General features: G+C 37.3%; 1 protein-coding gene across 1 annotated transcript in view; it reads left to right on the plus strand.

Annotated features, from left to right (window-relative positions):
- Positions 1–19,404, plus strand: part of VWA3B (von Willebrand factor A domain containing 3B) — a 71,705-nt gene that overhangs the window by 18,013 nt on the left and 34,288 nt on the right. Inside the window, exons 9-15 of the mRNA XM_041119547.1 lie at positions 5,943–6,059; positions 9,000–9,196; positions 9,830–9,984; positions 11,831–11,969; positions 13,384–13,515; positions 16,557–16,655; positions 18,921–19,103. Of these exons, the coding sequence (XP_040975481.1) occupies positions 5,943–6,059; positions 9,000–9,196; positions 9,830–9,984; positions 11,831–11,969; positions 13,384–13,515; positions 16,557–16,655; positions 18,921–19,103 (1,022 nt within the window). The remainder of the gene's footprint in view (positions 1–5,942; positions 6,060–8,999; positions 9,197–9,829; positions 9,985–11,830; positions 11,970–13,383; positions 13,516–16,556; positions 16,656–18,920; positions 19,104–19,404) is intronic.

Here is a 19,404-nt window from a genome sequence, read left to right on the forward strand (position 1 = left end):
GTAAGTCAGCCTTACTGTTCAGTGAGACTGGGCTGGGGTTTCAGCCAGGTTGGGAGGACATGAGCTCGTGGTGTGAAGTGAGGCTGTGTATGTCAAGTCCGATATCTTTATCAGCAGGACATTAAATTAAAAAATGATTTCTTTTAAATATCAGGAAGCATAAGACCCCTTCATTCTAATGGCTTACATCCCCATTAAGCTGGGGGGGGCATTAGTTGCCTCAAAGGTAGAATGGTGTTATCCTCTTCTTACTGCTAGGGAATGTATGGCATAAGGTGGCTTTAGTGACTCACCTAAAGTCATTTGTCAGTCTTGGACTAACTGGCCCATATTTCCTGGGTTATAATCTAGTTCCTTGTGTACTAACCTATCCTTCAGTAGGACCGTGACTATAACAGTATGAGAGAACCATAGGGGGGGGGCCAGAAATAAGAGAGTGAGGTGTCACCTGTTTTTTTTGCTTTGAGAAGGGACACTCAAGCTTCACCCATGCAGGGTTTAGAAACCAACAGCAGAATATGCTTCAAAATCCTATCTCTCATTTCATACTAATTCAGAGCAGTATAATGATTGCCTTCAGTCTGCTATGAGTTCTTCCTTGCTGAACCCCATCTGGGGGTGTGTGTGGGGGGAGCTGGCTTCCTCTTTCCCCTGGCAGTCAGTCTGTTTCAATAGATGGGCCCAGAGCTCCTGTATGACTGAAATTACTTCCTCACCACTGTTTCTAAAGCTGAAAGCAGAATAGCTTTAATCACTCAAAAGGGCAGTAATCCCCTTGAAGTGTATTGTCTGTTGTGTCTTATTGCTATTATGGAGTAGAATTTACACATTAAAGAGGAACACAATTAGCTTTCTGCATTTACTGGGTATTATAAGCACAGTCGTGACATCACTGGCAGCCAATCGGAGGGTTTCAGTTGTATGCAGAATCTAAAGTCCTTTCAGAAAAGAAAACACATTGGAGACATTATTCTGGTCTGTATCTGCTGTCTCTTGTTTCAGAGACTCCTTCAAGGGTGTAGAAGGCAATAATAACGAAAGTGTCAATTACTCACTAATGGGCTCTGAAACTGGTTCTTGGATGTGTGGCATAAACTATACAAGGAAATAAATAGAGAATGAATCAGAGATTTAATCTTCCAAATGTGGTGTTTTTTTGAAAATAGGGGGAGGCACAGGACTATTTTGATTATGTTTCTTTTTGTGCCACAAATGCAACAGCTGGAAACTGAAACTCATCATTATGTTTTATGGACTGGAAAAGCTGTTTTAAGGACATCTGATAGTTTTCTGTGTATCCACTGAATAACAGCATTTTGCAAATATAGGATACCTTCATGGTCACTCTTTTTTATCTGCTTAACCAAAACAAGTCGGAAGCGAACTGTTTAAAACTTTAGATAAGAGCTCCATTCTCCCCTGTTTTGCATCTTGAGCAGTCAGTTAGAAAGCAAGCGTGAGAAACTGCCAAATTTGAATTTTTGTTTACATTCATTTTGAGTGGGTGCTCGAGATCAAAACAGGTATAAGCCAGTAAAGAATTAAGGTCCTTATGTTGACAGACTCAGATTTACTTAAGGCAGAGAAATACTTTTACATAAAGCCTAATTTCACCAATGTGGTGATATGTCCTCATCCAGCACTGATTTTCCTATTATCACTTCTGCCTACATTCTTTGTGTAGCTTCTTCATCTGCAAAAAGCTGCAGAATTAAGCAATCCTGTTATGTAGTTATAAGTGGAAGGGAGGTGAAATTTAAGTTGGAACTTGAAGACTTAGAGGGCAAGAGATAGTGGAAGCTGTGGAGAAGAAGGTGCTTGCCGAAAAGGGGCACAGTTGTGTCATCTGCTTGGAGTGACAGGGAGATAAGTGCTAAACAAGGCTTGAAAAGCAATGGTGTTTTGAACCAGATCCTGAAATGAATAGTGGGTCCTCGTTGGCTGAAATAGAAACAACAGTAAATCTCTGGGCGGTGTTTTTCTGTGTGGTGGAATAGATTTGCTGGGATGTGTAAAGAAAATGCAAATGGACCAAAATGAGGATTTGACCGATGTGACAAATCCAGAGAGGGATGTGTCTGACCTCCTTGTGAACAGTGTAAGGCTGTATTCTTAGGTGTGCTTGATTTTCCACATTTACCTGATGGTCACGGGGAAAATTTCAGGTTCCTGTGTGTAAAATGGGAAGCATAAGAGCACCAACCTCCTGTACGACATTGAAGTCAATGAACTGTGTACTGTTTATGTACACAGACATGGGAGAGACCGAACCCTCCCTTTGGAGAGCCAGGATAATGACTTAAGAGTAGCTACTTTGCCTACAAGCTGTTGCAAAGATCATTGCCTCTGCTTTTTCCTTGCGTGTGCTTTGTCTAGTCTTAGCAGCTTAACCTTGGCCTGGCAAATCTCTTTGCTAATGTGTAGAAAGTGATGCAGATAGCCGTTCTGTGATACCACATGGGATACAAAGTTCATTTGCTTTGTCCATTTGCCCAGTAGGAAAGGGGCAGGATCGGGTTGCGGCGAGTTTCAGTGCTGCTTGACCTGGCAGGTATGCAGGTAAAACTGCGTACTCCCCTCTTGTGCTCCTTTGTACCTCCATTCATCCCCCTCTAACTGGGGATTTTAAAAATCAATGCTTGAGGGAATATTGCTGTGTTCTGCTGCCACGTAGAGGCTGAGGAAGGGATCAGCAGTCAAAAAATGAATGCCCATCTTGCCTTGCAGGCAAATGAAGTTTGAAATAGATCTTATTCCATTGTATTTGGATTTGCTTGCTTCCATGGTCTAAGTCAGGTAATCAGAGCAGTAAGAAATGCTGCTGTTTTCCACGAGTTGCTTTTGCATTGGTATTTGCTTGATGTTTCAAAGATATTGTGGATTTTGCAGGCTTTTTTTTTTTTTTATGGGCTTTTTTTCTCAGCAGGTTTTGTATCTTGAGTATGAAATCAAATGGGTTACAATGACTTGTCAAACTAGATGAGTCTGTCTGCTGGGAGGTAAGTGTGGAAAAGCTGCTTCTTTTAAGATTGCCTGACAGTGTTAAATAACTGGGAAATGGAAATGAGGGTGGTTATGAGTTTCCGTGTACATGTGCAAGTGTGTTTGTTTTCTCTTAGACCTACCGTCTTGCTTCTCAATTTGCTGGTGTCAGCAAAATGCTTCTACCCCTTGCCACAGGCTCTCCCCACACTCTTCCTCATCCTCTTCCTCTTTTTCAGGGCCTCCCTCCTCCAGAACAGAAATGCCATTTAACCAAGGGCAGGGCACATCTGAAACGTTACCCAGCGTGAGGTGGTGAAAGCCGAAAACAGCCAACTGTGCTTGGCGCAAGCTGGTGGCAGGCAGCAGGGCGTTAAGGCTGGTTCCCTCCTGCGTGTCTGGTGGCCGCCCTCTTGCCGTTGCCGTGTGGTGGTTTTTGAGTTGGAACCAGGGGGTCCCCAGGGGTCTGGCCGTTAAACCGCCAGCCAGGGCAGCTGGGGGGGCGGTTCTTTCCCTCTGAGGATAAAGCAATTTTTTAAGACGATGTCTTTCCTGGGATGCAGGTGCCTGAAGGCATGCAAGAGCCAGTGGGCCTGGAGCAGTTAGGGACTGTATCCCCCAAGGGGGTGACTTTCAACTGCTTTTTGGTTGGTGGCTCACAAAAATGGCACAGCTGAGGTGCGAGTGCAGGGAATTTAAACCGAAGAGAGGTTTGTGATTTCTTGGTCATTTTTCACTGATGTGCTTCATGGGACAGACCACAGGTTGAGAACCGCACCTATGCATTGTATGTGTATGTGCATTTTGAGTTTGGGGGCTCAGTTTCGAAAGGCACAGCTTTTCCTTCCCACTCCTCATTAGCTGGAGAGAAAAAGAGGCCAAGGTGGAGGTGAAGGTGAGCCTTCCATGTAAAGAAAGTTGTTACGGTTGTCACTGCTTGCAACCTCCTCTCCCACTTGAATCCAAGAAAAACTGTTGCCAGATAAAAAGTTTTCTAAGCAACTTGACCTTCACAATGTGCAGTTGTTGATGCCTGCATTTGTCCTGTATAATAAGTGTCATCAAACATATTTACTTTGAAAGTGCATACAGTTTTACTTTGCTGTGCTGCATTATAAATAAGGAAAAAATACCTTCTTGTGTAATACCAATTCAATACACATACCTTACTGGGGACAATAAAAATAATCCTGTAAACCTGATGAGTCCATAGCATCAATTTAAGGAGAAATAAAGCAACACAATGATATCATCAGTATTGTTTTAAAGGTAGCTGAAATATGCATACTTTTTTCAATGTTTTCAAACATAATGTTAAAAATGTTCATAAAATTATATCTGGATCCCAGTATTTGATAGCTTATGGAGAATATCCAGATTTAGTTGGAGAAAGCCCCACTGGAATTGCATCCTTAACAGTCTTAAACTTAGAAATATGTGCAAGTGTGGTGTGGATGCTGTGTTTTGTGGTTTTAACTGGGACAGCAGGTGTGTGTATATATATATTCAATGACACGCTACTCATCAGAAGATCTCTAGCTCCCCACTGGCTGGAATTTTGCCAATGCTCAGATTTTATATGTTTTGCATTTCTGGGGAGAGGTTGTTTATAAAAGAAAAGTTGACTTCTTTCTGAAGTATTTGAACAGAATACTTTTCTTAAACTTAAAAGGTAATGATAACAGACTGAGGTTTTTTTCTCCCTTCTGTGTTCTATGTTGTGGAATGATCTGCTTTACTAAAGCTTTTTGTGATTTAGGAAATGTTGATCTTTGCCCTAATGGCTGAAGCAGAGGTTTCTGAAATGCAGGATGGTCCCAGGAGATGGCAGTCTACAATAACACATTTCAAAATATTTCTTGGAAACTAAAAGCATTTCACAATTAAAATTGAATTGTTATTTTGTAAAATGTTCATATAACTATTTCAGGGAAGTTTATCAGAGAACAAAATGATCAGGTTGGTTTGTTTACTGATAGCCTACTTTAGTAGCCAAGTTTGCATGTCTTATCTTTTATACAGTGAACCATCACTGTATATTAACTGAACCACTAGATGATAAGATATAGTTTGCTTTGTTCAGCATCTTTATGTCCAATTCAGTAATAGGTTGTAATGTACAATAGGTTGTAGTCTGCATTTGTAGTTAGGATAGCTCATGATTCAGTTTCTTTTATATTTTTACTGTAACACTACATACAGTTTTTCTGTATTGTCCTATATTGCAATTTAAACTCTGACACTTAGGTATACATGGTGCCTCAATTTTAATAATTGTACTCTACTAAATAAATATATATTTTAATTTTTTTAATCAAGGCAAACGTAACTATTGAGACTAAGAAAACCTTGTATCAACTCTAGCTTTGGATTTTTCCAGTTTTTTGAGAATATAGGCTGATAATAAAACATACGATTTTTTTTTAGCATTTATTTATGACTGTTGAGAATTGTTAGGATGAAAATAAACTTATATTGGCAAAATTGCATCACATACTCTTCAGGAAAAGAAGACTTAATTTTAAATAAAGGTATTTATGTACTTTAAGGGAATTTAAAGAGTTGAAAATATCTTCTCTTTAAAGTTTCAAAGTTGGGTCTAATATTTGGAGCCAGCTTTTGCAATGAGGTCCAGGGGACAACATGTGAATTTCTTTCTGGAGTTTCCTTATTTTTATCTGAGAGTGTTAAAAAGGATTTGCTTCCATTGTGGGAACAATCTGTGGCCAACTCTGGAGGTTGCTTCTACCACACTAAGCACCTCTCATGTCCTCATGACAGCTTTGAGCCCTTTTTTGAAGTCTATCAAAGAACAGCACTTGTCACTGCAATGGGACCTCGAGAAAACAAGGTTATATGGCAACATCTGGATGAACCCATTGACTCTGTGGTAACTGAGGAGTTATAAAAAGCAGAAATTGTCTCAAAATGTCAAGTCCTATTTATGATTTCTTTTGCAGTAGCTGGTGTCCGTGAAGATGTCTTTTTGATCTGGAAGGAGTTGGAGGAAGCCAGGAGTACAGTGAGACAAGTTCAGAAAATTTTATCAGAATCTGACCAGCCTGCCTCTCAAGATGGTATCATTTATGTTTCTTTCAAAAGAGTTACCATTATATTAATGATCAATATTTTATTTGTGAACAGTTTGATTACATGTCAATTTGGGGATGATTGTCTTAGAAATGTCTATATACAGGTAGCACTAATACTTGACATCTACACTTAGGGTTGCTTAAAACATTCCAACTTTTCCTCTGTTTATTACTGCTTAAACTTGCTGAACTTTAACAGCTCAGACTGAAACACACCATTTTTAGTTCACCAGTGATTAGGTTTAGAAATTGCCTAGATTTCAAGATATTGAAATTCATTTTTTTGGTGATCTCTCCCTCTCTGTCTGGGCCAGTAAATCTTTAATTTTATTCTACACAGTGCTGGGGAAGTACCTCATCTCTCTCCCATGATGGTCTTTTTGGGATAGCCTCCAACCTGGTAGCTAGTTCATTCCCCTAAAAGGGAAGAAGTGTGGTTTTGAATTCTCTTAGTCAAAGGTAGAGGACTGAAACCAATTCTGACAATTCTTGTATTCAGAAACATGGAGGAACACCCACACTGCTTCATTAAACTAATACTTCCCACCATTATGTTTGGCCTAGGACATGATCTATTTGTTGTTCTGTGCATGTTGATTGGATTGAGCCCTACTGGAGACAGAAGCATAGCTGGTTTCTGAATCTCTGGAAGGCTTAAACAGGGGATGATGAGAAGCTACTCAGCCCTGCTAAGATTGAGGTCCACTTGCCATGCTCTGGAGCAGAATTATCACACTAACAGGACTTAAATACTGAAAACTTAGGAATCTGTAGAGTCTAGGCAGCTACAGTGTTGGACTGCAACTGAGGGGGTGGATTTTCAGGATCATAGCTGTGATCGTCAGTGCCTATATTCTGCATTAGTCCCTGGTTTTAAAATACTTATATGGTGTCTGGTGGTATTTTTTGCATAAGTTGATACAAGATTCAGGTTGAATTAGCACAAGTCATCAGTGATTTTGTGTAGCTCCAGTATTGTTTTTGCAGTGCAATTGCTTTCACTTTGGCTAGATGGAGGCTGGGGCCAGATGCCCTTTTCTGAATCACCTGCTGAGGAATGCTTTGTACAGTCAGTTGGTCAGTCACCTGAATTCTCAGTGGTGTGTTGAGATGTGTGACTAGGATGGTGATGGTGAAGATTTGAAGCTGGGAACTTTCTCTGCCTGCACTTGGTTTGAACAACTGTCAATAACATAACTGCAGGACTTAAGCTTGAGTTTTTTTCTTCTGTGAAGGCATAACACAGTTCTTTACATTGATAATAGCATCTTCTGAATTAGCAGGACTTCCCATATGAAGTTAAACAGCTATACCATAATGCATATGAACAAAAAGACCACAATAAAGCTGCAAAGGCAGCCCTAATTTCAATGTTTGTTTATGTGTTCCTGACTATGCAGCTTTAATGTTCTTCTAGTATTTGCCTTCATACATAATCACTTCATAAATAAATTAAAAGAAATGAAATTACAGTGTGATTTATTTTGTCAGTTCTTCAGCATTACTTGATTGTTGCCCATTGATACAAATAACTGCAGTCTTTCTGTTTGCCTGCATTTCTTCCTGGTTTTGCCTTCCTGATTTGTTTAAAATGCTCTGCTGCAAAAGATAGTTTGTTCTGAAGATTGCAATGTTCTGCAAGAAAAGAAACAGAGAAAAAGAGACAATTTTTCTGCTGACTGTCCAGATAATGCACTAGTTACTTCAACTGAGACATGACTTTTTACATAAAGCATGTGGAAGAAAGACAATGACAGTTTTCTTTTTAAAATTATGTGAGTACATTTGTGACACTTGCCACACTGGCTGATCTAAGGACCACAAGCAATCAGAAAGCAAATGTTTCCACATGAACAAGCTCAACCCTGCACGTGCCCTGATGCTGGCTGATCTCTGGGTGTATTAAGGCAGTAGATGTCTCCATAGGTTTGTTTACAGGCTCAGGATCTCAATACTGTTGTCACTGTAGCTGCATCTAAACAGAGTAGACTTTTATACCACCTAGGTCCACCAAAATTAAAGTGTGACAAAATAAATTCACCCTGCTATGAGACCCAATGCTGGGTCATTTGGTTTAGGTGTGGTTTATTGAGCTGGTGTTGAGTGAGTGTACAGCCCTGTATCCTGTTACTAGTATCCAGAGATGTGCAGTGCCCAAACTTAGGATGGTCCTTAGAAAATTTCTAAGACAATATGACATAAAAGGGTAAACATAAGAACAGTCATACCAGATCAGACAAAAAAATTATCCTGTTTCTTTCAGTATCAATTAAAAATGCTAGAAGGAGGGTGTAGAACTAGAGAAAATGTTGAGATGGTACACAAGTGATTTGTGGCTTGGGATACATGGTGCAATATTCAGCCTATGAAAAGGCAATATTGCAGAGAAACAGTAAAATCTCTTCTGGAGACATTGTAGTTTGCCTTTTACTTTAAATGTCCTTCTCTGAAAAAGACCAACAGCAATGTTAACCAATGTTCTTGACTGTATTTTCAATTATATCTTCTGTTGTTTCATTTTCTCAAATGATTCTCCTTGAAGTTAGACATCTTATACAGGAATCTTTTCTGGCATTTTGTAACTCAACCAGTATGAAGGTTAAGTCAGCCTTCATATTACTAAGCATATTCCTTTTATATGTTGATCCTGTAGCTATTTATTTTCTTCACTCTGTCTTCTGATGGGTTTGTTCCAGTTACAAAGGAATTTGTTGCGAAGAATTGTCTGATAAGAAAAAAAAAACACAACCAAAGTAGAGAATATTAAAAATCAGTCAGAACTATCCACTCACTCCAATGTTGTCAGTGCAAGCAGAATAAGTTTGAAAATTTTGACTCCATCATCATAGCCTGTTTTTGAAAACAGCTTATCCAAAACGAACTGTGTAATACAGGAGATTTTGTTTGTTTTATTTTCTTTATTAGCAGCCAAAGCTGATCATCCATTACAAAAGCATGTATCTGACAAATATTTGACTTCTGAAAAGTGGTTGCAGAAGTATGGCTTGAAAGCTCAGAAGCTCACACTGTACAATGCACTTGCTGATTGTACTTTTCGCCATGCAGATGGGATTGTTGACATAAAAACTAAGCCAGAGGATGAATCTTCACAAACTGATGCTGTGAGTATTGTTAATTTTCCCTCACATCCTGTGAGTTGTTTGTTTTTTTCTTTTAAAGCTTGAAAACTTGACTGATGACTTCACGATAAAGTGTGTGGTCTGTTGTTTTGCAGTTTTTGCTAAAATCAGCTTATTAGTGGAATGGGACAAAAATGGTTATAAATAAGATTGTTTCAAAGGGCTATTTGAAAATTACTGTTTCAAGAACTCCTTCCTGGTCCACATATAATCTGCAAGGAAGGACTGGCTTAAGCAATGCCGTGGTTTTCTATGTATTTGTGTGGGGTAGGGCAAAGATTTCTTGTCATCTTTATTTTTCCTTAGAAGAAGTGTTGGTCTTAGCTGCTCCAGTGTTTGCAGGTCCTTAAACAAATTTGCATTCATTTGTCTTCTATTTGTTTTTCTCAAGCTCTACCATTACACTGTTTGGTAAGCTTCTGTTCTTGCTAGCTACCAGAATAAGTTTCTATTGACTTTTGCTAGGAGCAAGTTCTGTGACTGCCCTATCCCATGTCTATTTCTGCACCTGTTCATGTGCAACAAGCATGGACCTTTGAAGTTTGCTTGCCAAATATTAAAGGCACTGCAAAATAATGTGTTTTGGAACATGAAACATGTTTTTCTTGGCTGTAGGAGACAAAGAGGAAGGTAATTCATGCAAAATACTGTGACAAGTTTGTACATACCTTCTGGAAAGATGGATCTGTGGTTCACATATATGTTAGTACAGAGAAGTATAAGCAGTATGAAGAGAAAATGAGGATGGCTCTCAGACAAGTGGAAGGAAGGTTAGTGTTCTGTCACATAAAATCAGTTTGTATTATTTTACATTGGTGCTGAAATGTTTGACATTTACTGTCATAACAAGCTGAAGTGGTTCGTAAACTGCCAGTAGCAGTGCTAAGCCAGAAATCCATTTTAGATCAGAAACTTGTGTGTGGGATCTCTTAGTAGCCATGTAAGAAAACTGATGAACAGTTTTATCTTTTGTTCTCCTTCTGGAACACAAATGTGAAAGTCAGTCTGCGCATTATTGAAATACTACTGAAAGTCCCCCAAAAGCATTGGGACATAAGGTGGCAGAGAACTTCTATAATCATCAATAAAACTTGGTAAAAATTCATCCTGTGTACCTAGGATCCCTTGTGATACCTCTGACACCAAGTATTACAGCTTGGCTTGTGCCCATGCTGATGATGGTTATGTGTCCTTTTTGCAATTTTGTGTTGAAGACAGGTTTGAGCAGTCTAGATCAGAGTCAGGGCATGAGCTACTAAGTAATGCATATGATCAGAAGTTCAGTGCTTAAGCTAGCTCCCTAGTTTACTTTTCTGCAGCTGTATAGATACACTCTTAGATTTTGTAGGACATCTACAAAAAAATAGGCAGGGGGTCTGATTCATCTGTCCTAGAGATGCCCTAAAGTAAATTGGCTTTTATATCTACATTAGGAGAAGAAGGAAACTTTAAAAAGGGATATTGTAGAACTGAGAGAAAGAATAAATGTTGCCCTCTGTTTTGTGTATTAGGACAATAAGATGTCTCACTGAAAAAAGCAGGATGTGAATCTTCATTTTATTGCTGCTTCTCTTCCAAAAGTATAACAGCCTGATTACATTTAGCAAGGTCAAACAGAGTTTTGTTATTCCTTTTAGTTTATCTTCATCTTGCTGTATGTAGGATAACATTAACATACTGTGAAAGGAAAATTTGAGGTAAAGGGTTTTGGTGAGTACGTATTTTCGAAATCCAAGCCAAGATTATGGGTTTGCTGGTCCATCTCATTGTTAAAAAGTCTTGGTAGACCTCATCAAACACTTTGGGGGAAATAACTAATGGCAAAATAGCTATCAGTAGCAAATGTAATAGGATCCTTTAAGTTTCCATGATATCATTTTTTTAAACCTCTGCAGAGATGAGTAATATTTTTCCCAGGGCCATTATATTCCGTCTGTTAAATGTCTCTGTTTCAGAGTAGACAAGTAGTTTATGACTCTCAAGGGAAACCAGATTTGGACCTGCTGCAGCCATTACTGAGCAAATGTTCTTGTACACAGCAGTATGTATGAACGTATTTAACTGGCAGGCATGCTTCAATCCTGTTTAAAATGTAAAACTAAGTCTGTATTTAAGGCTCAAGGTCAGCAAAGAATTGAAGCATCGAAGCATCTGTGTTGCGTTAAGACTATTCAAAGTGCTCAAGTTCCTTGCAGAATAGGTTCTCAAGTGGTTTCCTGAAAAGGGAGGCATATTAGCATATGCTTAAATGATTTCCTGAGTTCAGTCTGGAGAACAGTTACAGGGGCAATAGTTATAGTTACTTCCACACGGGGTTTCCCAGCTCAAACTAACTCATAATTGACTTTATAAAGGTGCTGTATTGCTTTGTTTTGTCTGTCTCCAGATACCTGCTGAAATTAAAAAATAAAAGTGCCTTGTGTTGTTAGGTAGTCACAGGACTGGTTCATGCAGGCCAGTATACCACTTCTGACAGTGACCAGTAACAGGTGCTTAGGGAAAGAGAATAAGAAATACAGCAGTGACAAAAAGATCCTTCCTGTTAGATTCTGATACTCAAACCTCCAAAGATCTTACAGACTAGGTTTTCTTTTTTTTTTTTTTTTCCTCCCCCAGGATTAAGTGGCTTCAACAAGGAAGCAGAGGACTCTTTGGAAATGTGTTTGAAGATGGTGTCTATATTCTTGTTGATACATCCCAGTCTATGAAGGACAAGCTGCCACTGGTGAAGGAGAAAATATTTCAGCTCATACAGGTATGTTAAAGTGATCATTCTGAAGACTGAAGAACATTTTAGAGTAGGCTGGTCTTTTCTGGATGGTTGTTACTCTAATTTTTCTTTATTTTTTTTTTTTAATGATTTTTAAAAAATAGTGGCTTTATAAAAGTATTTTGATTTTTCTTGGTGTGCTCATTTTTCAGTTAAAAGTTGATATTTTTTCCTCATTTGTATAAATATTTGAAAAAATCTGGAGAAAATGTTAAAAATTAAAAAAGCTTGAGTAGTTCTTCTTTCCAGCAAGCCACCTTCCTCCTAAAAAAAAGAAAAGAAAAAAAAAGAAAAAACCAAAAAACCTATGCAATGAAACACATTTTGGCATTTTCATTTTTATTTTTAAGCAGTGTCATCCAATTCCACTGGCATGTTGTGATTTGTAATGTGTGTTCTAGATTCACTTTCATATTTCTGCAATAGAGGGTGTAGAACATTTTGAACTTGCTTGCATCTTACAGTGACTCAAAACTTTGCAAAGGGACTTGCAAAGTGCAGAAGTACCTCAAAAGCAGTGAGTACTGGGAGACATGCCTAAGATGGGATTTGTTTTAAAAATCTACGATGATGTCACCTAAGCTTACATTAATATTTGAGAGAAACAGGCACTGTTAAAACACAATTGATCTTAACTATTTTAGACCTGAGAGGAGTAACTGACAAATAAAAATTCCATCAGTCTGGCATTGATAGCAATCATTAGTAGGGCTAGAAAATTTAAAACTATAACAGAGTGCGTTTTGAGCTAAGTGCACAAGTGATAGGATGTAGTATGATGTGGTCCTCAAGGCAGATCAGCACTAGAAAACGGTTAGATACTGTGCCAGAAGGTTTCACAGGCAGCTGCACAAAAATGGTGATGAAAGGGAGGCAAAGATTCCAGGCTCTGAAAGTTTGTACTAGCTTGCACAAATCTTCCTCTCCTTATAACTTCTGTCCAAAAGCAACTTCAGCAAATTCTTAATTCTTTCTTGCTGTCCTAGTTCCCCTTGCCAGTGCTCTACATTTGATTCTTCTTCTCCTCCTCTAAATGATGACTTACTTTGTTTCTGATTTCAATTTCCTTTGGTAAGCAATCATAATCTTTTCCTTATACCACTGTTCATACCCAGTTTTGTCTCTTTCTTTCTTGCCCTCCTAGATATTTGCTGTTCAAGTAGTTTGAGAAATATGAGTAAATGGAGACTTACACTGGGAAGTTCAAGTAATCTTAATAATTGCAGCAATAATTGTCTCTGTATGTCTCTCTGTATACCATAACTGAATATTATCATAATTTATTGTAATCCTATAATCAACTATATATTAATTAAAACAGCTCCTACTAGTCAGTATTTCAGGATACAAGTATTCTTTCTTTTAATACTGACTAAAATTCAGCTGCTGTCTCTTGCAGGAACAATTGAGACACAAAAAGAGATTTAACTTTGTGAAATTTAGTGCCCAAGCAGTGGCATGGCAAGAGAAACTTGCTGAAGTTAATGAGGAAAATTTGCAAGATGCTTGGCTTTGGATAAAAGGGCTTGAGGTAACATAGTAACTAATTATCACAAAGCATGTTTGTACAAAATTATATGTGTGTCTTTCTGTATGGCTGGGGTATTTTTGGATTGACCAAGTATTTGACTTGAGCTGAAAATATAGATGATGTATAGACTTTAGTAGATCTGAATACAACTTACTATCTGTTAGGTATTATAATCCTTTAACAGTGGACCTGTTTATAAGATCGTATTAATTCAATTTGCAGCCTGCTATGTTTAGCAGCCACGATGCAAACATTGGCCAGTTTGATTTCTGTAGGAACCACGACAGTGCTCAGACCCTGTGTCTAAATCTGTCGCTCTTGCTGCAGGGCTGCTGCATGGATGAGGGCTGTCACTGGCAGACTCACAGCTCAGAGGTGATACAGGAAACTGGTGCCAGTGAGTTGGAGGAGCACTTCTAGTCCCTTTTGGTCCATAAATAGACAGCTGACTTTAGCCTTCACAGGAACATGAGAGCAACCATACTCAGACTAAACATCTATCTACCCAACATTCTTTCTCTGACAGTGGCCAAAATCTGAGGATTTTTCCCTGAAACAGGGTAGAAATACTTGTAGTCAGCCACTAGATTGTAACTGTCAGAGTTTAAGGACCAGTTAATATGTCAAACGTGGACAGCAATGTTATGAGCACAGGACTGAAAATCAGTCATACAACAGTACAGATATATCTCATGTTATGTTTTCTAAAACAAAAAACATGTTTATATAACAAAACTCCTCAGCATTATGACAGCTCTTCCTCAGAATTAATCATTAAATTCCTGGGGATGAGGGAACTGGGGAAGCTACATAATACCTCTGAGACTACAAAGTGAGATAAATAACTTGGTATTCTCAGAAAATACTAACAGACAAGCACATGGAGAAAAGAAAGTATTAGTGTGGCCTCAGTGAGTAGTTGGTGAATACTTATAACTCAGGTTAGTAAACTTAATTTTACTGCCTTCCTCAAGACTTGAAAAGTTGACTCTGTTTAAGCCATATGTGTGGTACATCATCATGCAAGTTCTACAATACTTTGAACTACTATAATTTGCTACCGCCTTGTATATGCATGGGAATGGCCTTTTTCATCATTATTCATGAAGTTGATCATAAATTTCCTTCTAAGTTCAGATCTAGATATCTGAAATGGTACAGGGAATGGTACAAGAACAGTTTACTTTTGGGGGGGATGACATCTGCTGCTGACCTTTTAGTCTGTTTAAAGCAGTGCAGACATAAGTCTGAGCTCAGAAAGCTGGCTTTACAGTGAAGCTGAAATGAACGGAAGATTGCTCCGGAATATTAATCAGAGTAGATCCTTTGATCTCATTTTATACACTTTGGTGCCAGGATGTTGAATAAGGAAGCTGAGCTATAAACAGTAACTAACTGTTCCTTAAAAATCCTTTAGAGGTGGTAACATTTAAAATTTTGGGGGTGATCATGCCACTTAGTTGAATCATGTCAACTTTGTTTAAACACTGATAAAAACAGTGTTAATTGGTAACAGTAACAACTGAGAAATCTAAAATTAACAGCTTTTACCATAAGATACAGTTATTTCCCTCACATCATCAGCATCCACAGTATGTTCCCATGATAGAGTGGAAGAAGTTGTTTTGTTTCAAATCAGACCAAAACCATGTACCATTATTGAAAAGAGCCAGGATGGCTGATTTACACATAATGATGAGTGATGTGTTCCTAAAACTTTATAATGCTTACTAAAACACTAGGAATATTAGATATGTTTAACACAAAGAGAAGGGCTCAGGCTAGTTATTTCTTATGAGTGGGGTACTGCTAAGGATTGTTTGTGAATTAGAAGATAGGATTGTAAAGTATCTGAGCTATCTTGCTGCCTGACCCATACACTCTTACGTAGCCATACAGAGTCACTCTCAGTGTGTACTTCCTATTCCATCTCACCTGATTTACTCACTTTGCCCTTTCTAATAGAACTGTTTGCTGGAGGGGAGGACCAGAAGAAATTTTAACACAATTAATAGGATTGAAGAAATAATGCTATCTCTTAACATATTTTTGCCTGTATGCATCGATGTTAGTGATTTATCTTTATCTTCTGTAATACATTCTGTATCTGGATCCTGAGTCTCTTCTCACTTACACCTCTACAATCCTCACTGTCCTCCAGAGTGGTACTCAGGTGTTATACTGGCATAAACCAGACTCATATCTTTTCAGGGATTTTGCTTTGGCCCCAGGAAAAGTGCTAGTATTACTCAAATATGAAATTTTAGGGGGCACAGGATTGCTTTACTGTGTATGTTTTGTTATAGCTAAGTTTTTTGCTAAAAATTCAATGATGTTTACGTTGATGTGTCTAAGGGGTAGATGGGAGATAGTCTGGAAAAAACATTGTTCAGAAAACCAGGAAGTCCTTTACCTATTGCTGAGAAATAAACTTGTGCAACTCTTGTCCAGAGAAGCTGTGGATGCCCCATCCCTGGCAGTGTTCAAGACCAGGTTGGATGGGGCTTTGAGCAACCTGGTCTAGTGGAAGGTGTCCCTGCCCATGGCAGGAGGGTTGGAACTAGATGATCTTTAATGTCCCTTCCAACCCAAACCATTCTGTGGTTCCAAATGATTCTTTTGTGGAGCTTTTGAATTATTTGGTTAAGTAAAATATGTATTTCAAGGGAGTGTGATGAGTTGGCAATCAGGATTCAGTGGGAGAATATAATAGAATGTATGTTTTACCTTACATTTTCCTATCTGTTTATAGTCTTTCAGTGATTGCTTTTGCTTCTACAGCTCATATTTTTGTTGCCAGCATTTTGCTTATGTGTGTTTGCATAAGCACTGAATACCAATTTGGGACCAAATTATGCTACTTTGACACTTGCTTTCATTTTTCTAGCTATTTGACATAAATATTTTCACCATTTTATTACTCAATTCAGTTCTGTAATATCCCTTGAATCAGTACATTGTCATTATGAATTTAAGAACAGAGGCAAAGGACTGTTAGTATTTATAGCTGTTTCTTTGTCTTTTTCTTTTTGGTTTCTTAGGTTGGAAGTTCCACAAATACACTCAAAGCTCTCCAGATTGCTCTTGCTGATACTGACACTCAGGCTATTTATCTCTTGACTGATGGCAGACCTGACCAGGTAATTCTGAAATGAGAAAACAGAAAATGCAGTAGTGTGGTCTCAGAAAGCCGAAGTATGAGATGAATATCATACCTGCAGAGCTGAGTCTCTTGGATGTTGTCATAATATTGAAAAATTTTATCTGAGAAAAGTGCTGCTCATGAAGCGGTTTTGATTATAGCTCTCCACCCACAGTCCAGTCTTCAGTGCATGATAGCTCATGGCATTTCTCATGAGTTGTTTTAAGGATCTGGTAATAGATTAAATATTATAGCTGTATCAAGGTTAGGATTTGTGATAAATACAATGTCTCCCTAACGTAGTACAAATATCTCATGAATTAAAAATCAAAAAATAATGATGGTCCCATGATATGGTTGGATTTAAATATTAAAACCCTGCAATCTTGTGCGGTGGCTTGAAAAACTAAAAAGAAAATGATTGATAGCAAAATAAAAAAAACCCCAAGTTTGTGTTCAACATTTTTCCCCAAAGAACACATCAAATATATAAGTAGGTACCTTCTTACATTCTGTCGCAGAACTTACACAAAGGCTATGCCATGTCTGAGGAGTAAGGGCCTAATTATTAATTTACATTATTTTTATATAAAAATGTTATCATTAATATTGTTCCATTAGGTCTCCATATAATTCCATATTTATCCTACTGAGTCAAATTTGATCTCATGTAGGTGCAATTCTGTAGTAGCAGCAGTCTGGAGTTGCTTTAAGTCTAGTTTTAAGTGGATAACAAAATCAAAAGTCTGCTTTTATTTTTGAATGTGTTGTTACTGTGGCTTAAAATGATGCTATTTCATGTTATAACAGATTATAGAACACCAGATAAAAAACTGGAAAAAAACCACACTTTCAAGCTGTAATGCGTGGTGAAAACTAGCCTGTATGCTGAGAATGGCATTTTAAAAATACTTTATTTGCCCTTGAAAATTTAGCTTGGTTGTAATGGCAGATATGCAGCAAAATCCTGACTTTACTTAGGTAAATAGTTGGGCTGAAGTTCACATGAAATTAATCACTGAACCATATTCAATAAATCTAGGATTCAGAAAGCTTCATAAACTGACAGAAATAATTTCTTTATACCTTGGTAAGGAAGAAAAATGCTAAAGGCCCGCTTTTGTTTCTGTTCTGTTTTTTCTTGATAAAAGGAAAGTCCCCCACAAGGAAGGGTGGATTTATATGCTTCAAAATTATTTGAATATCAAAATGTAAACCTGATTTTAAATTAGCACATGAGAAACTTCAACTCACGTCTTTTAATGTTGTTTTCAAGTTTAGTTTTAATCTTTGATATTTTTCTAAAGACAAGTTGATTGTTACTGGCTATGACTCACCAAAACTTAATTTACAACTGATTAAAATATTTACGTTGTTTCACACTTTTTCTAGCTAGGACCATATATTAATATTTTATTAAAGAATAGTTTGGCTTAACGTACACTTATTCAGATTCTTCATTTTCATATTTTTATTAAGTTAGAAATTAATGAATACTTCATTTCTTTTTACCTAATTAATAATGATTTTTATGATTATATTATATATATTATACTTTTTTAGATTAAAAAGGGGAAATGAGCAAGATTGCTTTTAACTATTAAAGTGCAACAAACAATTATACTGCGAATATTGCTAAATTTATCAAGATTTATGATAGTATTCTGAACAACTGGAGTGTTATAAGAAGTTAGAGAACTGAGTCAATAATTTCTTTCTACCAGATCCTTCAACATTTTTAGACATGGTAGATCTTTTACTTTCTTGCCTAATTTTTATTTTTTTATTGGAGGAGGAACAGTAGCTTTCCTATTTTCTCAGCCTCTATTTTGTTTCTTGGTATTGAATCAACTTTTCATTGAACTAATTTAGCTTAATAAAAATACCAACATTTATACACGTCCAAAAATATTGTTACATACATCCAGTGCTACTAAACACCAATGTAGTAGTTTAATTTCCTGTACTTTAGTAATTTCCTTTAAGACTTCAGAAACAAAGAGTACCGATTATATTATAATTTACATTTTATTTTAATAGAGTATTCTGTTCCTTAAGGCATTATCAGTTTTTCAAATCCAGTTTTAAATTAGCTCATTTTATATAATTATGAAATAGCAATCCATATAAAATATATGCTTTTAATTGATCCATATCTGTTTCTAAACAGCAGTATGACTGATTAAATTCTTACCAATTCTCCATGGTTTGATAAATACATTTCTAGATGCCACATGTTTAATATACTTTTTTTGATTTTCAGCCCCCCCGAACAATTTTGGCTCAAGTCCAGCTTCATCGTAAAGTTCCCATCCATACTGTATCCTTCAACTGTGATGATATGGAAGCTAATAAATTTTTGTATGAATTATCTACTGAAACAGAGGGACGATTTCATTATTACAACATTTGTTTGACTGATCCTGATGCTGCAGAGTTTATTGTTGTGAGTATCTGAAAATAAATATGTTTGTTTCTTCATGCTGTTGGAGGAACCACATGACTTACATTGTGATTTCATATTACAATAGATTATTAAAAAAAGAGGATTAATCCTCGTCAGATTTGAAGTGATGTGAAAGCAATGAGTGTGACATTTTTTGCTTGTGAAATTTTATTAGACCACAACAAAAAAAGCCCAAATGTCATGCAAAGTACATTTCTAGTGCTACTGTTGCAAAAAAAAAAAAAAATCAAAAACCAACCCGAAAACCAAACCCCCAAAACCATATAAGCCAAATTCAGCT

This window comes from Aquila chrysaetos, chromosome 23, assembly GCF_900496995.4.
Source record: "Aquila chrysaetos chrysaetos chromosome 23, bAquChr1.4, whole genome shotgun sequence".
In the NCBI taxonomy this organism is placed as follows: Eukaryota; Metazoa; Chordata; class Aves; order Accipitriformes; family Accipitridae; genus Aquila; species Aquila chrysaetos.